The 16,987-nt window shown below is 38.5% G+C and overlaps 1 protein-coding gene across 2 annotated transcripts in view; it reads right to left on the bottom strand.

Moving 5' to 3' along the window:
* Positions 1–16,987, bottom strand: part of AUTS2 (activator of transcription and developmental regulator AUTS2) — a 1,112,396-nt gene that overhangs the window by 597,096 nt on the left and 498,313 nt on the right. For both annotated transcript variants that reach the window (XM_082669920.1, XM_082669921.1), the window contains exon 4: positions 8,289–8,324. In XM_082669920.1, coding sequence (XP_082526046.1) covers positions 8,289–8,324 — 36 coding nt within the window. The remainder of the gene's footprint in view (positions 1–8,288; positions 8,325–16,987) is intronic.

Genomic DNA, 16,987 nt, shown 5'->3' with positions numbered 1-16,987 from the left:
GTGGCTTGAGGGCTCTAGAGTGCAGGCTCAGAAGTTGTGGCACACGGGCTTAGTTGCTCCACGGCATGTGGGATCTTCCCGGACCAGAGCTTGAACCCATGTCCCCTGCATTGGCAGGCGGATTCTTAACCACTGCGCCACCAGGGAAGTCCCAACAGTGATTTATAATGCTAATCCTTGGGTAACTGTGTTGGTCCTTTCAAGTATATGCGTACAGGACCTGACAGTTTATTAACTGCGCTATATCTAAACCACTTGTCACCCGGGTGCTTTGGTTAAAATGACACTGTTTTAAATGGGTAAACATTTTTACACAAGCAAAACGCGTCTTAAATGTTTGGCTTCTGACGTACTGGGAGAAAAGTAAAGTGTCTCAAACTATCTAAGCCTCCAATAACTCTTGTTTACTGCTAGAGCTAACTATAGGAAAATGTGACACTTGGAGTTAAAGTAGCACTTTTCCTTTTTAACAAGCCCCAGTTGTGTTTTTTAACCTCTTTTCAAATGATACTCTTGGTATTTCACCAAGCTCTAAGTTTCTTATGCAATGGACTGGGAGGCATTTAATTTACAATTTCAGGAAAAATATTTTTTAAAGCAGTTAAGCAAAGGAATGAGTCCTTTGATCTGAAATATTCTGATTGATAGTCCAAAAAACTCCAGACCAGCTAATAAATCTATCAAAATAAAGGTTGGGTGGGTAGTCAGAGAAAACCTTGGGGTTTGACATGGCCCTTAGCTCAGTTTATACAGCTCATACCAACTAATTCAACGTTTCTGTAATTTGGAAATCTCCGACAAGGATAAGACAACTGCCCTTAAAGCCAGCATAGGGGAATAAATAAAGTTAATTTCTGAATTCCATGACAGTGACCTGTACGCTCCCTCTGGGTCTGTCAGTGCACTTTGCTTAAGCCTTTACTGCATCATCTCTATGACAGTAGGGATATACTAGCTATGGGACAGAATAAATTTATAGCCTATTTCTATGTGCTAACATAACTGAATAATGCAAATATAAAACACTGTTCATTATTGTTAATTTCAAAGAAAGGCAGACTTGGTCACGCAATCAAAATCTGGAAACTCTTCAATGTTGACACTAAGAGCAGTGTTCATTAAGCAGTAAGGGGACTATGGCCTTGCACTCCTGGGGCTCAAAGGACAGTGGAGAAAGGTAGCAAAGCCTATCAAAAGGGCTGGTCCCATGTGGCAGACATTTAGGTGTGAGGCAGACAGAATCATGGATCTTGGACTATTAGAACCAAAGGCCCTTTAGCAATTATCTAGTCCAGCGGCTGGTGAAAACTTTTTTTTCCTCAAATCATTTTTTGTTTTGGAAAACGATTTACTTTCTCCAAATCTGAGGGGCCAAAGAGGAGGGGGGAGAAGACAGGGAGACCAGGCAGAGGGCTAGATCCCATATCCATGAGGAGCCCCAGGGTTTCCATCTTACCTCCCTAATTAGAGTTTGCAACAGCCAACAACAAAGATTCCTATAGATAGAAAATGTTTAAAGATACTTAGCCTATCCCCTCACAGAAATGTTGAGAAAATGAGAGTGTTGGGGGATTGGTGGCAGCTGGAGACACCAATTGATTCTTTCACATCCGTTTATTTTATTTACCAAATTTCTCAATCCCCTTGTACTTCATGAGGAAGCTAACAATGGTGTGGAGACAGAAGACAATTTCCACAGGGTGAGCTAGAAGAGTCATCCCACTGTACAGATTCTACAAATGAGTAAACACTCACCCAAATTTAACTTATGTTCACTTAATCAGGGTATGTTGCTCATGGCTCACAGATGCTATTCCCAAAATCAAAGTGTTACCAACCAATCAAAAACACTTTAAAAAGGTAAGGACTGGAAATGGAAAATAAAATTATATTTTTAGTCTAAGTCCCTTGAAATTAGAGTTTATTGGTGCCTCACACGGAAGAATCTGTCGGAATGCAGATACTTAGTCCAGATATAAATCAACCCTCCAGTGTAAATAAGATTAATTCTGTGGTTCCTAATCTTAAGGAAACACCTACTTAAGTGTAGGGTCTAGTTTTGTTACTTTCTAGGAGGTAAATATAGTTCAGGGAAGTATTTTAAATGTTACAGTTCAAAACTGTGGCAACTACCATTAGAAAGAACAACTGATTTCATTTGCCCAAATGCTTCTGCATAGTACATAGACAGCTTCAAAATCATTAGCAATGTCCTAGATTTTAAGGTGACTGATAGGTTACAAGGTTTTTGTTCTATTATTATAATCAAAATAATATTCAGTAAAATTCTTATATTAAATATTACATAATTAACCATTTTAGTGACGTTGTGCTCACTTTGGATACAGGGAACCTCTGAGGCTGTTTCAAACGTGCGTAGGTGATTCACTGGGTAACTGTGAGGGGCCACTTAGGGAAATTACATCAACAACCACATCTCAAAGACATTTTCTGATAGGCATACGACTGAATTTTCAGGACATACTGAAGTTCTTACAGGATATTACTGTTTCAATATAAATTTAAATTTGGGTGGCAATGTTTTGTTTTCTTGTTATTTTGGCCACATCTTGAAACTATCATTGAAGAAAATTAAATTTTTAACTATGTACGCTAACTTCCAAACTCATTATGTTTCTGAAATAGAATCTCTTCTTTCCTGGGATTCCTATTCCAAGTAAAAGAAGCATCACAATCATCAATCCTTGGTTTGATGACTCATTTTTAACAGTTCGCTAAGCTAAGTTCAGGTCTCCCTATAAACCGTCTCCTTCCTACCCGCCCAACTCCTTTCCCTGTGCTTTTCTCCCTATTGCTCCCTCTGCCTCAAACTTTGTTCCATCTTTTCTTTATCTGTTGAAAATATAAGTCTCCATCAAGTTCTGCACAATTTATGCCTCCTACAATTAACTCACCCTAACATATACCCCCAAGTGTTCTACTTACATTTCTCATAGGACTGATCAATTTGCTCTGTATCAAATTCAACTACATAACCTAGACTTGAGGGCCAAGCTTACATCTTATTTATCTTGAGAACTAAGAATAGATACTTAACACATACCTGACAATTAAAATCAACTGAATTCTCCATCTGTGAGCTGTTTTCCAACTCAGTTTTTACCAATGGGTCTAAAAGTCCCCTATAATAACTGGAGATGCCTGAAGAAATTCAGATTTTTAAAATTTCCATTAAAATGGAAACTTGTCAGTACATAAGTAATGGCCAATAATTCATTTACTCAGAGTTAATTACTAATAAATATAAATGCTGGAGTCTTATTTGAGTGACATCTTTAAAATACTCAGTGTTATTTACCTTAAATATAAGCACTCAAAGGTTAGGAATAAATACTTGAGATACAAAACCCTCTCACAGCATCACTAGCAAGTACTGGCAGGTGGGAAGTAAGATGACTTTGGGTGGGGTTGCAGTCAAGGCCAGGTTGATATATTTGCACTTTTAAGTTAAAACCCATGGAAACATTATAAAGTCTAAGAATGTTAGGTCTCTGTACAGCCCCAAACCTCTCATTTAAGTACAATGTGTCAAAATGTTTAAAAGCATCACAAAGGAAAGGATCTGGGTTTAGGGAAGACTAAATTTCCTGAGAAGGGGGCCATAGTTTTTTACTTCTATAACCCATCACCTAGAACAGTGCCTGCCAGAGAAGGTGCTTAATACCTACTGAAAGACAAAATGTCGAAAGTGTCTGTTTAAAGAAAAGCTCAGTCTATTAGATAAACAATTACATTTTTTTGAAAGTTTGATCTTTTTAAAGAAACTCATTTGACTCTTACCTAACAACAAAGTCCACTCTGAGATTTTAAAAAGAAGCAACTATGGTTATACAAAATACCACCAATCAGTTTTGAGAGTTATAAACTTACAGAAAAAAAAATATTTTAAGGGTTTATACAGTCAAAAGCTTACGACAAAGAATTTAATCCCTTTATGACCTTATAACTTTGAATGGAAAGTCACAAGGTCAATATTGTGCACCTACTGCCTGTTACCAGCACTATCAACATTATTTCTTAAGTAATTCTACAGCACAGGAAAACAGTAATAACACAAATCCCATCTTAAGATGTGTACCACTACACAATTCCCCTTTATTATATAATGTGGTAGTTTTTTTAAATCGCCAGGTAGAAGTGGGTTGGTTTCCTTGATAAAGAGTGTATATTACTAGATGTGAGTCAAATGAGGAGGATGAAAAATATTAGTTGAGAACCATTAAGAAAAAGCTCTGTATCACTGGAGTGTACAAAAGCAAGATCCAAGCTCTTTGAGACTATGGGCCTAAGACACTTAAATTCAAACCTGGAAGAAGGCTGAAAATTATCCGGAGAAGCAGGCAGGACCTGTCACCTAAATAAAACAACACCAGGGATCGAGTTCAGCCTGACACCAATGGTAGCTCCCAACTACCAGCTTATGGAGTCAAGTGCTCGTAAAGAGGGACTCCGGATCTTTCCTGTGATGACACACCAGACCTCTGGCAACTATGAGATGTTCTTACTGGTCTTCTCACTCTACTGCCTGCAGTTGCCTCATTCGGGTAGGCTGCGGCGTCCGCTTTTTAGTGACAGCCAGCAACAAGCATGTGACACAACCTCATAAACTTGAACATGTTGAACAGGTCTTTCTTAACCTCCCAGCCCAACCCCAAGAGCTATGAGCAGTCTTTAAATGCCTCAAGTCTAAGGGAGAAGATCAACAAATAACTTTAATAGACAAATTAAACAACCATAATATGTGGACAGCCTACAGAATATTTCATTCCAACCTCATCATGATCATAGAGGATCACAGAGAAGGAATTCCATATTTGTTTTATGTTTCTATACGGAGTAAACTGATATACAGCTGACCAAACACAAAATCCTAGGCTCCAGAGAAAGCTACGAGAAGAATGTAATGGGAATAAAATATTCCTATCCTACAGTTATAAATTACAACATTTACTTTTTATCATGAATTTCTAGTGGTAATCCTCTACCACCACAACATTGCACAACCACTTAATGAGGCCAAGTTTATTCCATCACACACTACAGTGGGAATGACGGAAGAGAATACATATTATTTCCTATTAATGAGAGCTGTTTTGCGTGCATTAAATATCTTATTTAATAATCACAACTCTCTTAGGTAGATAAAGATGAGGAAACAGACTCAGAGACATCAAATAATTCACCCAAGGGCACATAGTAGTCTTCATATCATTCAGTCTCTAAATTCTTAATTGTATACTATGTATAATAAAACTTCAAATACATGCAAAAGAAGAAAGTAAAGAAAATGTGTTCACTGCATCAATGTTTAAAAAAAAAAAAAAAGAAAATCCTACACATTCCAGCAAGTTTTGGTACTCTCGCCAAAAAAATAAAAAAGCAAATAGATTCCAACTAGTCTATACTTCCATTTATATTTAGAATATGAGCTGGGCATGAGTATGTAATGAATATATATGTGTGTCTCTCTGTGTATATAACACCCACATTATTCAAAGCTCCCAAAAATGTGAAAAGTTTGTTCCAATCCCTCTCTATTTTGTCTACTTTAAGAATTCTTTGCAATATGCTTATGTAAATACTGATTTTAGCTGCTGTTCTCATTTCTCAAATCTTCAGCTTATAAATGGATTGGAAAAGTGACAGACCTAAGCAGACATCTTTGGAACACAAAACCAAGGAGATATAAACAAATACAACTAAATCAAAAACAAAGGTTTCTTCTTAAAACCCTTTAACTTACCACAACTGATAAATGAAAAGAATGGAAAGAAAGTAAAATATACTGGCTGTGGATAAGGTACACACACGTGTGTGTGTGTACACATACACATGCACGTGCATATAGGTAGGTGGGCGTCTATTTTATTAGCACACACAATGATCAGCATTTTACCTTAGTTCACTAAAAGCTCTACAGGAGCATACAGTCTAAATGAAGGAAGATTCTGAAGTTAGAGTAACGTTGGGGCAAGGGAGAGTATTTAAGAAAACAGTTCCAGGCTGTTAAACTCAAGAGGTGAGTACCTTCAGTTTTCTTATACCAGAATTCACATTATGGTTCAATTGCATTAATAGCTGTTTGACTCTGCAGGTGATTTGCCTCCGTCCCCACTTCAAAGAGATGCTGAAGAGGATTAAAGTCGAAATATCACCATTCCACTTACCTGATGCTGAACCTTCATTACAGACTTAAGTAAAGGTTGTTATGACATCATAGATCATAAAACACACTGCAAAGAATATGTTGGCCTGAAACTACTAAAAGTTGTGAATATACTATTTTCCACTTATAAGTGTGAAACTCACCAATGCTGAAGTTAGTACCTGAAATTAAGTATTACATGTGATATTGTTGATACGAAAATTGAAAGAGAAGACACTTTTTGATGAGGACTTGGCAATAATATCAGTGGATTTTGCACTTTGATAACATAATAATCTCACTGTTGGAAACACATTCTAAGTAGAGCATTTTTGTCATAGTTGAGAGCTGAACATACATCTGGTATGTATCTTCTTCATGTAAGCTAATAATACTACAGATTTTTTATATATAAGCAAAGTAATATTAAGAATAATTTTTCCAAAATAAGAAAAAAGCTTTTATACTCATCCAAAATTGTGTAAGTGTAAAATTTATTTGAGATTCATAATTGCAAAGACTCTTTATTCACAGGAACCTATCATTAGAGAATTAAAATAAACATTCCTGGAATTAGAGAGAAAAATAAGTGACCAAAAGCATAATAAAATTCTCAGTGCTTCTAGAGGTGACTTTCTTCTTTCAGAGTGCTCACACGGACAGTTAAAAATATATATACTAGAATGTTCAGTCTAGAAGTGATCAAAGGCTGAGTCAGTGGCATTGGCCTTCTTCTGCTGAAGAAAGCAAAGAGGGGGAATTTAGCTTTTGGATAGAGAATAAACATTGGCAGTCTCCAGATTTTACTTCCAACATCTCAACCCACATCCAGCCTGGTGTGAAGAGATGGCAGATGGGAATACTTCTGTTATTTCAACTGCTGAAGCAGGATCCTGTTTCAGCACCCTGCTTGTTTCTGTAAGCATGAATATTCAACCATAATAAGGAGTAATGATGTGTGCTGACTGTATTAAGCAGGTACCAAAAAAAACTTTACCCTTTTTCTCCTCATATCATAGATTAAGACAAAAAATAAAAATCAACATTTAGAAAATGCCACTTCTTCCAAGCTTGGAAAAGACTTATTATTCAATGAAATGATGCTTGTTTTCATGAATTTAACATAAAGGTATGGAGACAAATGGGCAGAAGAAAACCAGAGTAATTAGCATTTTAGAGGGAAGAAATTTAAAGGCAATGAAACTGAATCAGTAATTATTTTCCACTTCATTTTCATGATTTCATTATTTTCTCAGAAAATGCTGAGCAGATATTAGAGTATCAGTGTTCGTCATTTGGAACATAAATCATATTCCTTTAAATTCCTTAAATTCCTTTAAATACTACAACAAATGTCTACACTGGCATGTTATCCTGTTGTGTAAATAATGTCTATTTGTAATTCTCTTTTATTTATATCTTGAAAAGTATTATTGAATCCAAGAAGGGTAATTTAGCTACAGATAAAAGAAATGAAGTGACAATTTCTTTATAAATGAGAAATATTGTGATAAGCCCTGAGGTATGTCACCATCCACACCCTTCTCAAAGGACAGAAATAAGGTCTTGAAATGAAATAATACATCTATATTTGATAAAATGAGGAGTTTAATGATTGAAGAAAAAATAATCTGAAGGCCACCTACTCAGACTGTGAGGGAAAACATCCATTAAAACACCACCTCTCATCAAAATTAAAAAGTGGCAATTCATCGTATATGTGGGGAAGTTCTTCAAGAGATCTTAAAATGAATATACACCTCAATGCATAAATTGAACTCTGTCCACCACACGACACTTCTCACTAAAAACCCCATTTTGTAGGAAAGGTGGCATGAGGCAGTCACGTTTCCCTGTATCCCCCGTACACTGCCAGGTAAGGAGCAAATGTTCTGGGTGCTGGGAACCAGGCCCACATCACAGACTGACTTGTGATCCCTAGAGCCCAGCAGGCTATGTATTTTAAAAGTGAAACAACTCTTAGTAAAAGGATGGACATCAGTCTGCTCTTTAGGACTGAGAGGGAATTTCTTGGATTTTTTTCACACCCTAATGAGCATACATTATACAAGTAAATCAATGCCAATACCAGGCACACACGTGGAAGTTGAGATAAACTTACGAAGTAGCCTGTTCCCAAGCTGGAAGGAGCTGAACTCTGCAAGAAAGCATAAAGACAAAGTGGAAAATCAGCAATGGTTTTTAACACATTCCAATCCACACAGCTCATTACCAGTCCTTCGCAGGCTTTTCATCACTACACCACACTGCCTGTTTACGCGGCCCCTTGTCATCTGCTACTGATACGAACACCGTGTTGCTTAATTTTCCCCTTTACATCTCTCAGCAACTCAGAGATGCTAACGTGCTATTTACTGAATTCCAAGATTCTGCGGTGGATGTAATTGCCAATTTATTTGACAGGCAGCTGGGTAATGAATTAATGATGGCATTTCGCCCTGCACTGAGACTAAACAGACACGCATCAGCCTCCCTCCCTGACTTGCTGACATTCAATGCCCTGGTCTCAAGCTACTCAGTTTTGTGGCCGCAAAGGGGCAGGCAAGAGGAAAAAGCCCAGACTGACTTGAAAATAAAAAGCCCAGTGGGTTTGGATGACTTTTCCAGTGTGTGACCTATTTGCCAGTTTATCCCCTCAAGGCACCAGTTAGTACACACAGAGTTCTTTTCAAAAATGAGACATTTTGTAAACATAATTAGTAGACTAAAATGCAAAGAATGTGTGGGTAAAGGGAAGTAGTGAAAAGCACCATTTTTCTAAAGGTTTTAGTAACAAAAATTACCAATTTAGGGTTCCATAGTTCTCACACACAGGGAACTAAAGAACAGTGATGCTGAAAGGTACGTGCGGTATCACTTCTTAGGGGAAAGAGACCCCCAAAAAAGAACTTGGTTTGTGCTTTAAACTTGTCTGTTTTTGTATGTTTGTTTATTTTTTCCTAAAATCTCTCATTACAAATTCTTTAATTTTTAGTGTCCTCTTTATGAACAAGAGAGGCCCCAAATAAGTTTGAAACAAAAAGAACACGAGCACTGAGGCAGCCCTCAGGTCTCAGCTAAGCATCCTTGCACCAGCAAGGCCTCTCCCTGCCTAGCTTGGGTCGGCTGTTACACATTCCATGGAGGGACCGGACTTCCACGGTGATGCAACAGTTACTTAGGTAACCTCTAACTGTTCCACCGAAATGTCCTGTCCCTACTCTGCAAACCACAGGTAGCAGGGACCATCTGCTTGACTCATCATGGCTTCCCCAGAGCTTAGCTCAATGCCTTGCACACAGGATGCAGTTAATAAGTATTTGTTGAATTAATGTATAAATAAATGAATGAATGAATGGATTGTATGGGAGTGGGGCTCAGGTGAATTTAATACCTCCAAAAATACGGTAGACGTGATTCTTAATTTTACACTGGCTTTGAGAAGGAAATAATAGTGCTGTAAGTACAAACAGCATCCGCATCAAACAAGGACAGTCAGCTCCTAAATGCAGCTCCCAAAGCAAAACTTTCTTCCCCTCAGTGCTCCAGACAGGCTCAGGGGAATAAAGAACGCTGATGTGTGATCCTGTACACTGGACTTGATTTTCAAAAATCCTGTTTCATTCTTGATGCCGTAAACAGTATGTAGGGATATGCACAGTAGTCATGGAGACAGCTTCTCAGCAGTGATTAGCCATGTGACAGCATCACCTGTTTTCGGCACCTACACCCCTCCGTGGAACAGGGGAAGGCAAAAGCCAAGTTAGATCTCCACTAGCCTGGAGTCATGCCCCAGGGAGGTAAATTCACTTTAGGGTGAATTTCTCGGAGAGAGAGCATGGGATTTGTTAATTTTGGTATTTTTCCCCCTTTCTGCAAATGCATTTTATCCAAGAAGCAGAAGGGCCTCTTCAAACCCACCTCCCCACCCCCACATACGTATCATCTTATTGTATACCAAAGAAAATGACATCCTTCTGGTCTCGGGAAGCTCTGTTCTACTCATTTTGCATATATATTGTACATTACTCAGGGAGCTGGGTGGAGAGGATGGCTTTGTTGTGCATATTTGTTCGGCCTATTGTTTATGCAGGTCTGACTGAATGAGGGAACAGTGGGTATCATTTCAATTTCTGATGTCAACATCAAATTACTTATTTAATTTCATGCCTGGCGAAGCATTGTATAGCTACACGCAGAATCATTTCACTTCATTTGTTATGCTGTGTTTTCGTGGCGATTGGCTTGCCTTCCAACTGACAGCTTTAATTACGACATGAATTTGATTGCACTGCCGAGGAATTAACATAATGCAACAAAGCATTTAAGCACCCTGCCTTATAACACCCCCCACACACACACACATGCACGAACACAGACACACACATGAAGGAACACAGACACTAGATCCTCGTGTACATTAAAGGTCTGCTGGAGTTTCAGCATTTGCTAGAAAGCATAAAGAACCTTAGAGTCAAAGGCTACCCACATTTACCAACCCACTGGACTCACCTTTTTTTTTTTTAAATAGAAAAAGATTTGTGGCATTAAGTTACAATTTCTGGACCTGGCAGAAAACTTCGTGGAAAAACCCTTCTAATCTACTTTGCCAAATGTCCACGGCATTGACATTTCCTTCCCTCTAACTCTCTTCCCCATCACATTTTTCTTGGCCAGTTGCCAACTCCCTTTAATCATCGCTGGAGAATTTGAACAGAAATATCTCTGAAATAAAGAGATTTCTCCTTGTCCAGTTCTATAAGCCCAAGAATCTGCTACGGCCCTGTATTTAGTGGGACGCTATTCCTGGTCACCAGCAGGACCTCCACCCTCATACACAAAGGTATAACAGAAGTTCTGAGACCAGCAACAGGCAGAAGTCAGGGTTTCACTGATAGCTCAGGACACATATCACATCCCTGAGGCCTTGCTATCCAAGAGGCCCAGAGGAGCCTCGGTCATATATACCCAATCTAAGTCTGTATCTGAATATAGCTGGCAATATTTGACAGCTTTAACAATTTTCCAAGTCACAAAATCCATGAACACCTTAAACCATGGGCAGCAACAGATTAGGCTACGAGAATTAAATATTTTAAAACAGCTTTTTTACTGTTAGAAATGTATTATGTTAGCTATTTGCTTACAGATGTGCATCTAGGGATTGTTACTGTTTTCTCATGTTATAGAAGAAGAGACAGACACCAAGAGGTAAAGGCTTAGGAAAGCAGACAGGTGGTGATGCCCTGACCACTGAACCATTTCATGGAATCAAGCTGATTTTAACTTTCTGTGTTTCCCCAATTTATAATGAGAGGAAGGGTCTTCCATTTTTCTTGCTTGGAGAGAGAAGGCATACTCTGTCCAAACTATATAGCAAAAGTGGCCATAGAATCTAAAAAAGCCTATGAGTCAAAATGAGGGCTGAAAAACTAAAAGGAGATTTTTTTTTAAATGCAATAAATAAAAGCATCCTTGGATTCAAAAGCATTTGAAATAATACCATATGCCCACATGTTTAGGCAACTATGTCTGCTGAATAATGAAAAAGGCTTCATTCTTATTTCTTCAAGTGGTAGAGTTGCCAATTCATTCATATTTTCAATGCATTAGGTAGAAATGAGAGGTATGGAGAGACTGAGAAAATAGAGTATGAGAATGTATTTAGCAGTTTGCATGAGAAGACAAGAACATGAAGACATTCCAGCCAGCTGGCTATGTGATATGTGATTTCCGGGCTCATTATAAGCTAGCTCCTGTTTAACATGGTCTTTTCATTCTGGGTTTGTTTTGTTTTGTTTTTTTCAGATTTGACCACTGCTCCAGCAATCTCTGCAAATTACCCACCTCAGTCTATTACATGGCAAAGGAGAGCTTTCTTACAAACACACTCTGCCTCAATCTCCAAGCTACATGGGCTGCAGGAATAGTAATGGGATGCACAGTTGAAAGACATTTTCCAGGAAGGAGAATGTTGCTGCTAACATTCAAGTCTGCAAGTGGATATTCATTAAATGCTCATTCTACTCTTCTCACTGCCCCCCACCTGACTCTCTATCCATCTCTGTCATTAAGTCATCATTGAAGCTACGCATTAAAATCATGAAGTTAACATTTCTGTTTTAACAGCTTACCTACAACAAGGGATTTCACAAATCGATTATCCATCCAAAATAGATGTACTCCATTCATCAGAGATCTACACAAAGAGGCTATGGCTACTATTAAGGCTCCCTAAGTATGGGACAGATGTGCATTCCACCCTGAGAGGAAAATGCATGCTCTGACCCTAGGGCTAATTTAAATAGAATAATTTAAAATTCTTCCAAATCATCATTTGTGTCTGACATCCCTGCCTACCCACCTCCATGTTATGCTTTTCTCTCTTGGGAGTAAAAAGCAGAAGGATCATGCTAAGAATCACTTGGTCAACTATGTTTCTTACAAAGGTCACAAGACAAGCTCGATTACTTTCTGTAGTGGTTTAGAAAGCAATGACAATTTAAAGAACCTAAAATCTTAATCCTAAGAAATGTGCCTTGCAGGTAAGATTACTAATAACTTACAAAGATGCAAACTATATTTAAATGGAGAAATGAGCTACTAGTGGAAGTAAAAATGGGGGCACAACTTGAAAAAAGCATCAGGTGTGGAAATGGTCACTTCCAAATTCAATTTTCAACCCTCTGTTATAGCCCATCTCCAACTGTTATCAGCTCTCATCTATATTCAACAGCCTTCCAACTCCTTTCCCTAATTTCACCCTTGTGTTCATGTTTACCTGCATTTCTTCATATAAAAGGAAAAGTAAACATTGTAAAGGAAAAATGGTTAACAACAATTCCTTCTAACATCTTTGAGAGGCTTTTTAAATACTAACCTATATAGTGGGTTAAATAGTGTTCCCCTAAAATTATAGGGCCCGCTTGGAACCTCAAAATGTGATTGTGAGGGTTAATTTTATGCGTCAGCTTGGCTAGGCCACTGGGTACCCAGATAGTTGCTCAAACATTATTCTGGGTGTTACCATGAGGGTGTTTTGGGATGAGTTTAACATTTAAATCAACAGGCTGAGTAAAGCCCTCCCTAGGATGGGCCTCATCCAGTCAGTTTAATAGGACAAAAGGGATGACCATACTCAGAATAAGAGGGAATTCCTCTGTCTGTCTCAGCCTTCAAGCTGGGACAACAGTTTTTTCCTGCTTTTAGACTCAAATTGAAACACAGACTTTTCCTGGGTGTCAATCCTTCTCGTCTTTAGGGTTTGTTCAGACTTTTGGACTCAGACTGGATCTAACCATCAGCTCTCCTAGGAGGCCAGCTTGCTGACTACACATTCTGAGACTTGTCAGCCTCCATAACTGTATATGTCTGTACATCCTTTTGGCTCTGTTTCTCTTGAGAACCCTGACTGATATGACCTTGTTTGGAAACAGGGACTTTGCAGATGTAATTAAGTTGAGGTCATACTGGATTAAGGTGGGCCCTAAATCCAATGACTGTTCTCCTTATAAGAAGAGAAGACATAAAGAGCTACAAATAGAGTAGAAGCCCATTTGAAGAGAAGCACACATCGAAGTGATGTCATTATAAGCCAAGGAACACCAATGATTGTGAGAAGTCATCAGAAGCTGGGAGAAGACAGGAAAGACTCCTTTCTGGAGACTTCAGAGAAATCATGGCCCTGCTGACACCTTAATGTTGGACTTCTAGCCTTACAAACTACGAGACAATAGATTTCTGTTGTTTTAAGCTCCCTGGCTTGTGGTCATGCATTACAGCCGCCCAGGAAACTAATACAGTACTTAGCCTGCTTACCATGAGCTAGAAGATACTATGTGACCAGCCCCTGTGTTCATTCCCTCCGCTCTAGCCACACTGGCCTTTTTTCTTCCCCTTAAATATGTCCTGACTCAGGGTCATGACCTTGTCATTCCTGTTGCCTAGATGTTCTTCCTTCCTTTCGTCATTCAGACTTCAGTTCAAAAATCACCAAAACAGAAAGGACTAATCCAGGGACTTCCCTGGTGGCACAGTGGATAAGAGTCTGCGCTCCCAATGCAGAGGGCCCAGATTCAATCCCTGGTCAAGGAACTAGATCCCACATGCATGCCACAACTAAGAGTTTGCATGCTGCAACTAAAGAGCCCGTGAGCCACAACTAAGACCCGGTGCAACCATATAAATAAATAAATATTAAAAAAAAAAGAAAGGACTAATCCAATCACTCCAGTTAAAGTGGCAGCACACACCCTGCCACCCCCCACTACTGTTTAGTTTACTTCACAAAATGTATTACACATCAAAAACAATGTTATCATTTGCTCACAGATTTTCTACTTGCCTCCCTCAATAGAGTAGAAGCTTCATGAGGGCAGAGGCTTCGTCTTGTTCACCATTCAATCTCAAGTGCCCAGAACTATACCTGACACTTAAAAGGTATTTGATAAATATTTCTGGACAATCAAAACACTGACTATCCAAGAAAACACATAAAAACATGATACAGGAAAGGCAAAAGGCATAAACAAACTGGTAGGGAAAATGAAAATACGGCAAAAACAGAAAAAGAAAAGAAAGGAGAAACAGAATATCAAGAGTCTGTCACAGGTCTGGATTAGATTTTCTTCTTAAATAAAGGGAAGTTCATTGATGGTGTGTCCTTTGTCTACTTCTTCCTTAACAGTAACTAGTAAACCTAACAATAAATGTTTGGGTGTTAGGTGAGAAAAAGGAGGCTAGGAAAGATGCCTGCATAGATGGGTGGATAATGGCACAGTGGCATAGATAAATCAATAAAGCCCCCCAAACTTGGGAGATTCGAGGTAGAAGGGGTGTCTCAAGAAGCAGCAGAAGAAACGCCTCAACTGTGATACTAAGTGGACTAAAGAGCTACAGAAAAATAATATTAGGGAACTGTGCAGCACAACACTTACTAGAGTTCAATCCCTTTCCACCTAATTTCTGAAATGCTTCAATTCCTTCAACATCTTGAAAGTTTTACAAGTATGAAATATGTGTCTGCCTTTTCATAATTAAAATCCTGATGCAAAATTCTTTCAGAGAGAGACACTAGAGTCATATACAGGTAGTTATCTGAATAAAGCATTAAAAATGTTTACTTCCACAGGGTGGTAGGAAGAGTTTGCTAGAGGAAGTGACATAGGAACTGCAGAAGGAAAAGAGAGAAAAAAAAAAGAAGGAGACAAAAGAAACAAAAATAGGAAAATTTGAAAGTTTATATTATTTAAGGAAAAAAAAAAAAAAAAAAGAGCGGTCCAGAAGGAACAAGTATAGGTAGAAACCATTGGGAAGTAGAGGGAGAGAGGGAGGATGAAGAGGTAGCTTCATATGTCCTAGTGGAGGGCTCCGCTTATAACCTCAGGAGCGTGCCTGCAAAGGATCTTAAAGAAGAAAGTTTAATAGTGAGCTCTGACTCTTAGATAAACAACTGTGGAAGCTTTATCGAGTACAGGGCAAAGGAAACAGAGATGCGTCAGATTACATCACTGAGAGGCCACAGGAATCATCTGTGTAAGAAATGATGAGGGCATCTGAAGCACCAGTCATGTCAAGGAGAGGATAATCATAGCCAAAGGCCTCTTCAGAAATAAAGTCAGTAAATAAAGCAGAGTGACGAAGTAAACAGGATAAGTAAGACAGAGGAAGGAACAGGGCTCGATTTTGAAGATACTAGCTCTGGGATCCAATACGGAGGCAAGGAAATAAGAGAGGGAGTTCAAGTTTGAGAAAAATAGGTAAGGAGACATAGAATAATGAGGATTTTATTTGGGAGGAAGAACGGTGTTTGTCATGATTGAGATAAGCAGGTCTTGTCGAATTGACCACTGCCAGGGAATTCAAATCAGAAAGGGTAGAGAAGGCTCCTAGGGTAGGTGTGAATCTGATGCAGAAAGAAAGGGAATAAATACTTATGAGCACACTGGGTACGCCAAGAACGGTTACGTGATTCAAACACACAGTACCAGGTAATCTTTTAAAAGAAACCTAACAAGGTAGATGAAACGACCCCCATTTCACAGGTAAAGAAACCAAGGCTTGGAAAGATCAAGTTTTTTGCTCAAGGTCACATGGATAATAAATAGCAAAATAGCTGTTAAAACTTGGTGTGTTTGTAATGAATGCCTATGATCACTTCAAAATTTGAGGCTTTTATTTACTAACTTTAGGCCCTGAGTTTTGAAAACTTCCTCACTTACAAAATTCTGTATAAGTCAGAAGCAATATTTTCCCCCTTGAATAACTCACTATGAATATTTACATATTCAATTATTTCCCTTAACTTTTTCCTTAGTGACTAATCTAAACAAGTTACTATGTCTCCTTGATCAATGTGAGAGTCCTCGTAAACTATTATTCCCTCCTGGCAATGTAGTTTGGGGATATGTAATTTAGAAAAACCAAGCACATTTGGTTTTAAGCTTCACCCATGAGTCAAATTCCCAGCCACACTGGAATTCTTCATTCTTACTCTTTTTGCCTGTCCAGTTTAAAAAAAAAAAAAAAAAAAAAAAAGCTGGAATAATACAGTAATCTTGATTAGCTGCACTTGAGAGTAAGTCTTAACTGCCACAGCTCCTAAAAATATCACTAAAGTGAGTGGAAGACTTAAAGGGAGTTTTATCTCAGCTGAAAATCCAGAGTGGGCAACCTGGACTAACAGGAATCAAATTCAGTCTAACACCTTAAGCAACTAAAAAACCAGACAAAATGTGTGGGAAAAAAAGGTTTTTTAGAAGTTGGGCAATAGGCAGTGCTGTGATCTTAGAGAGACAGAAAGCAAATGAAATAAATTTTACA

This window comes from Grampus griseus (assembly GCF_964374135.1).
Source record: "Grampus griseus genome assembly, chromosome: 14".
Lineage (NCBI taxonomy): Eukaryota > Metazoa > Chordata > Mammalia > Artiodactyla > Delphinidae > Grampus > Grampus griseus.
This window is presented reverse-complemented; position numbering and strand designations above follow the sequence as displayed.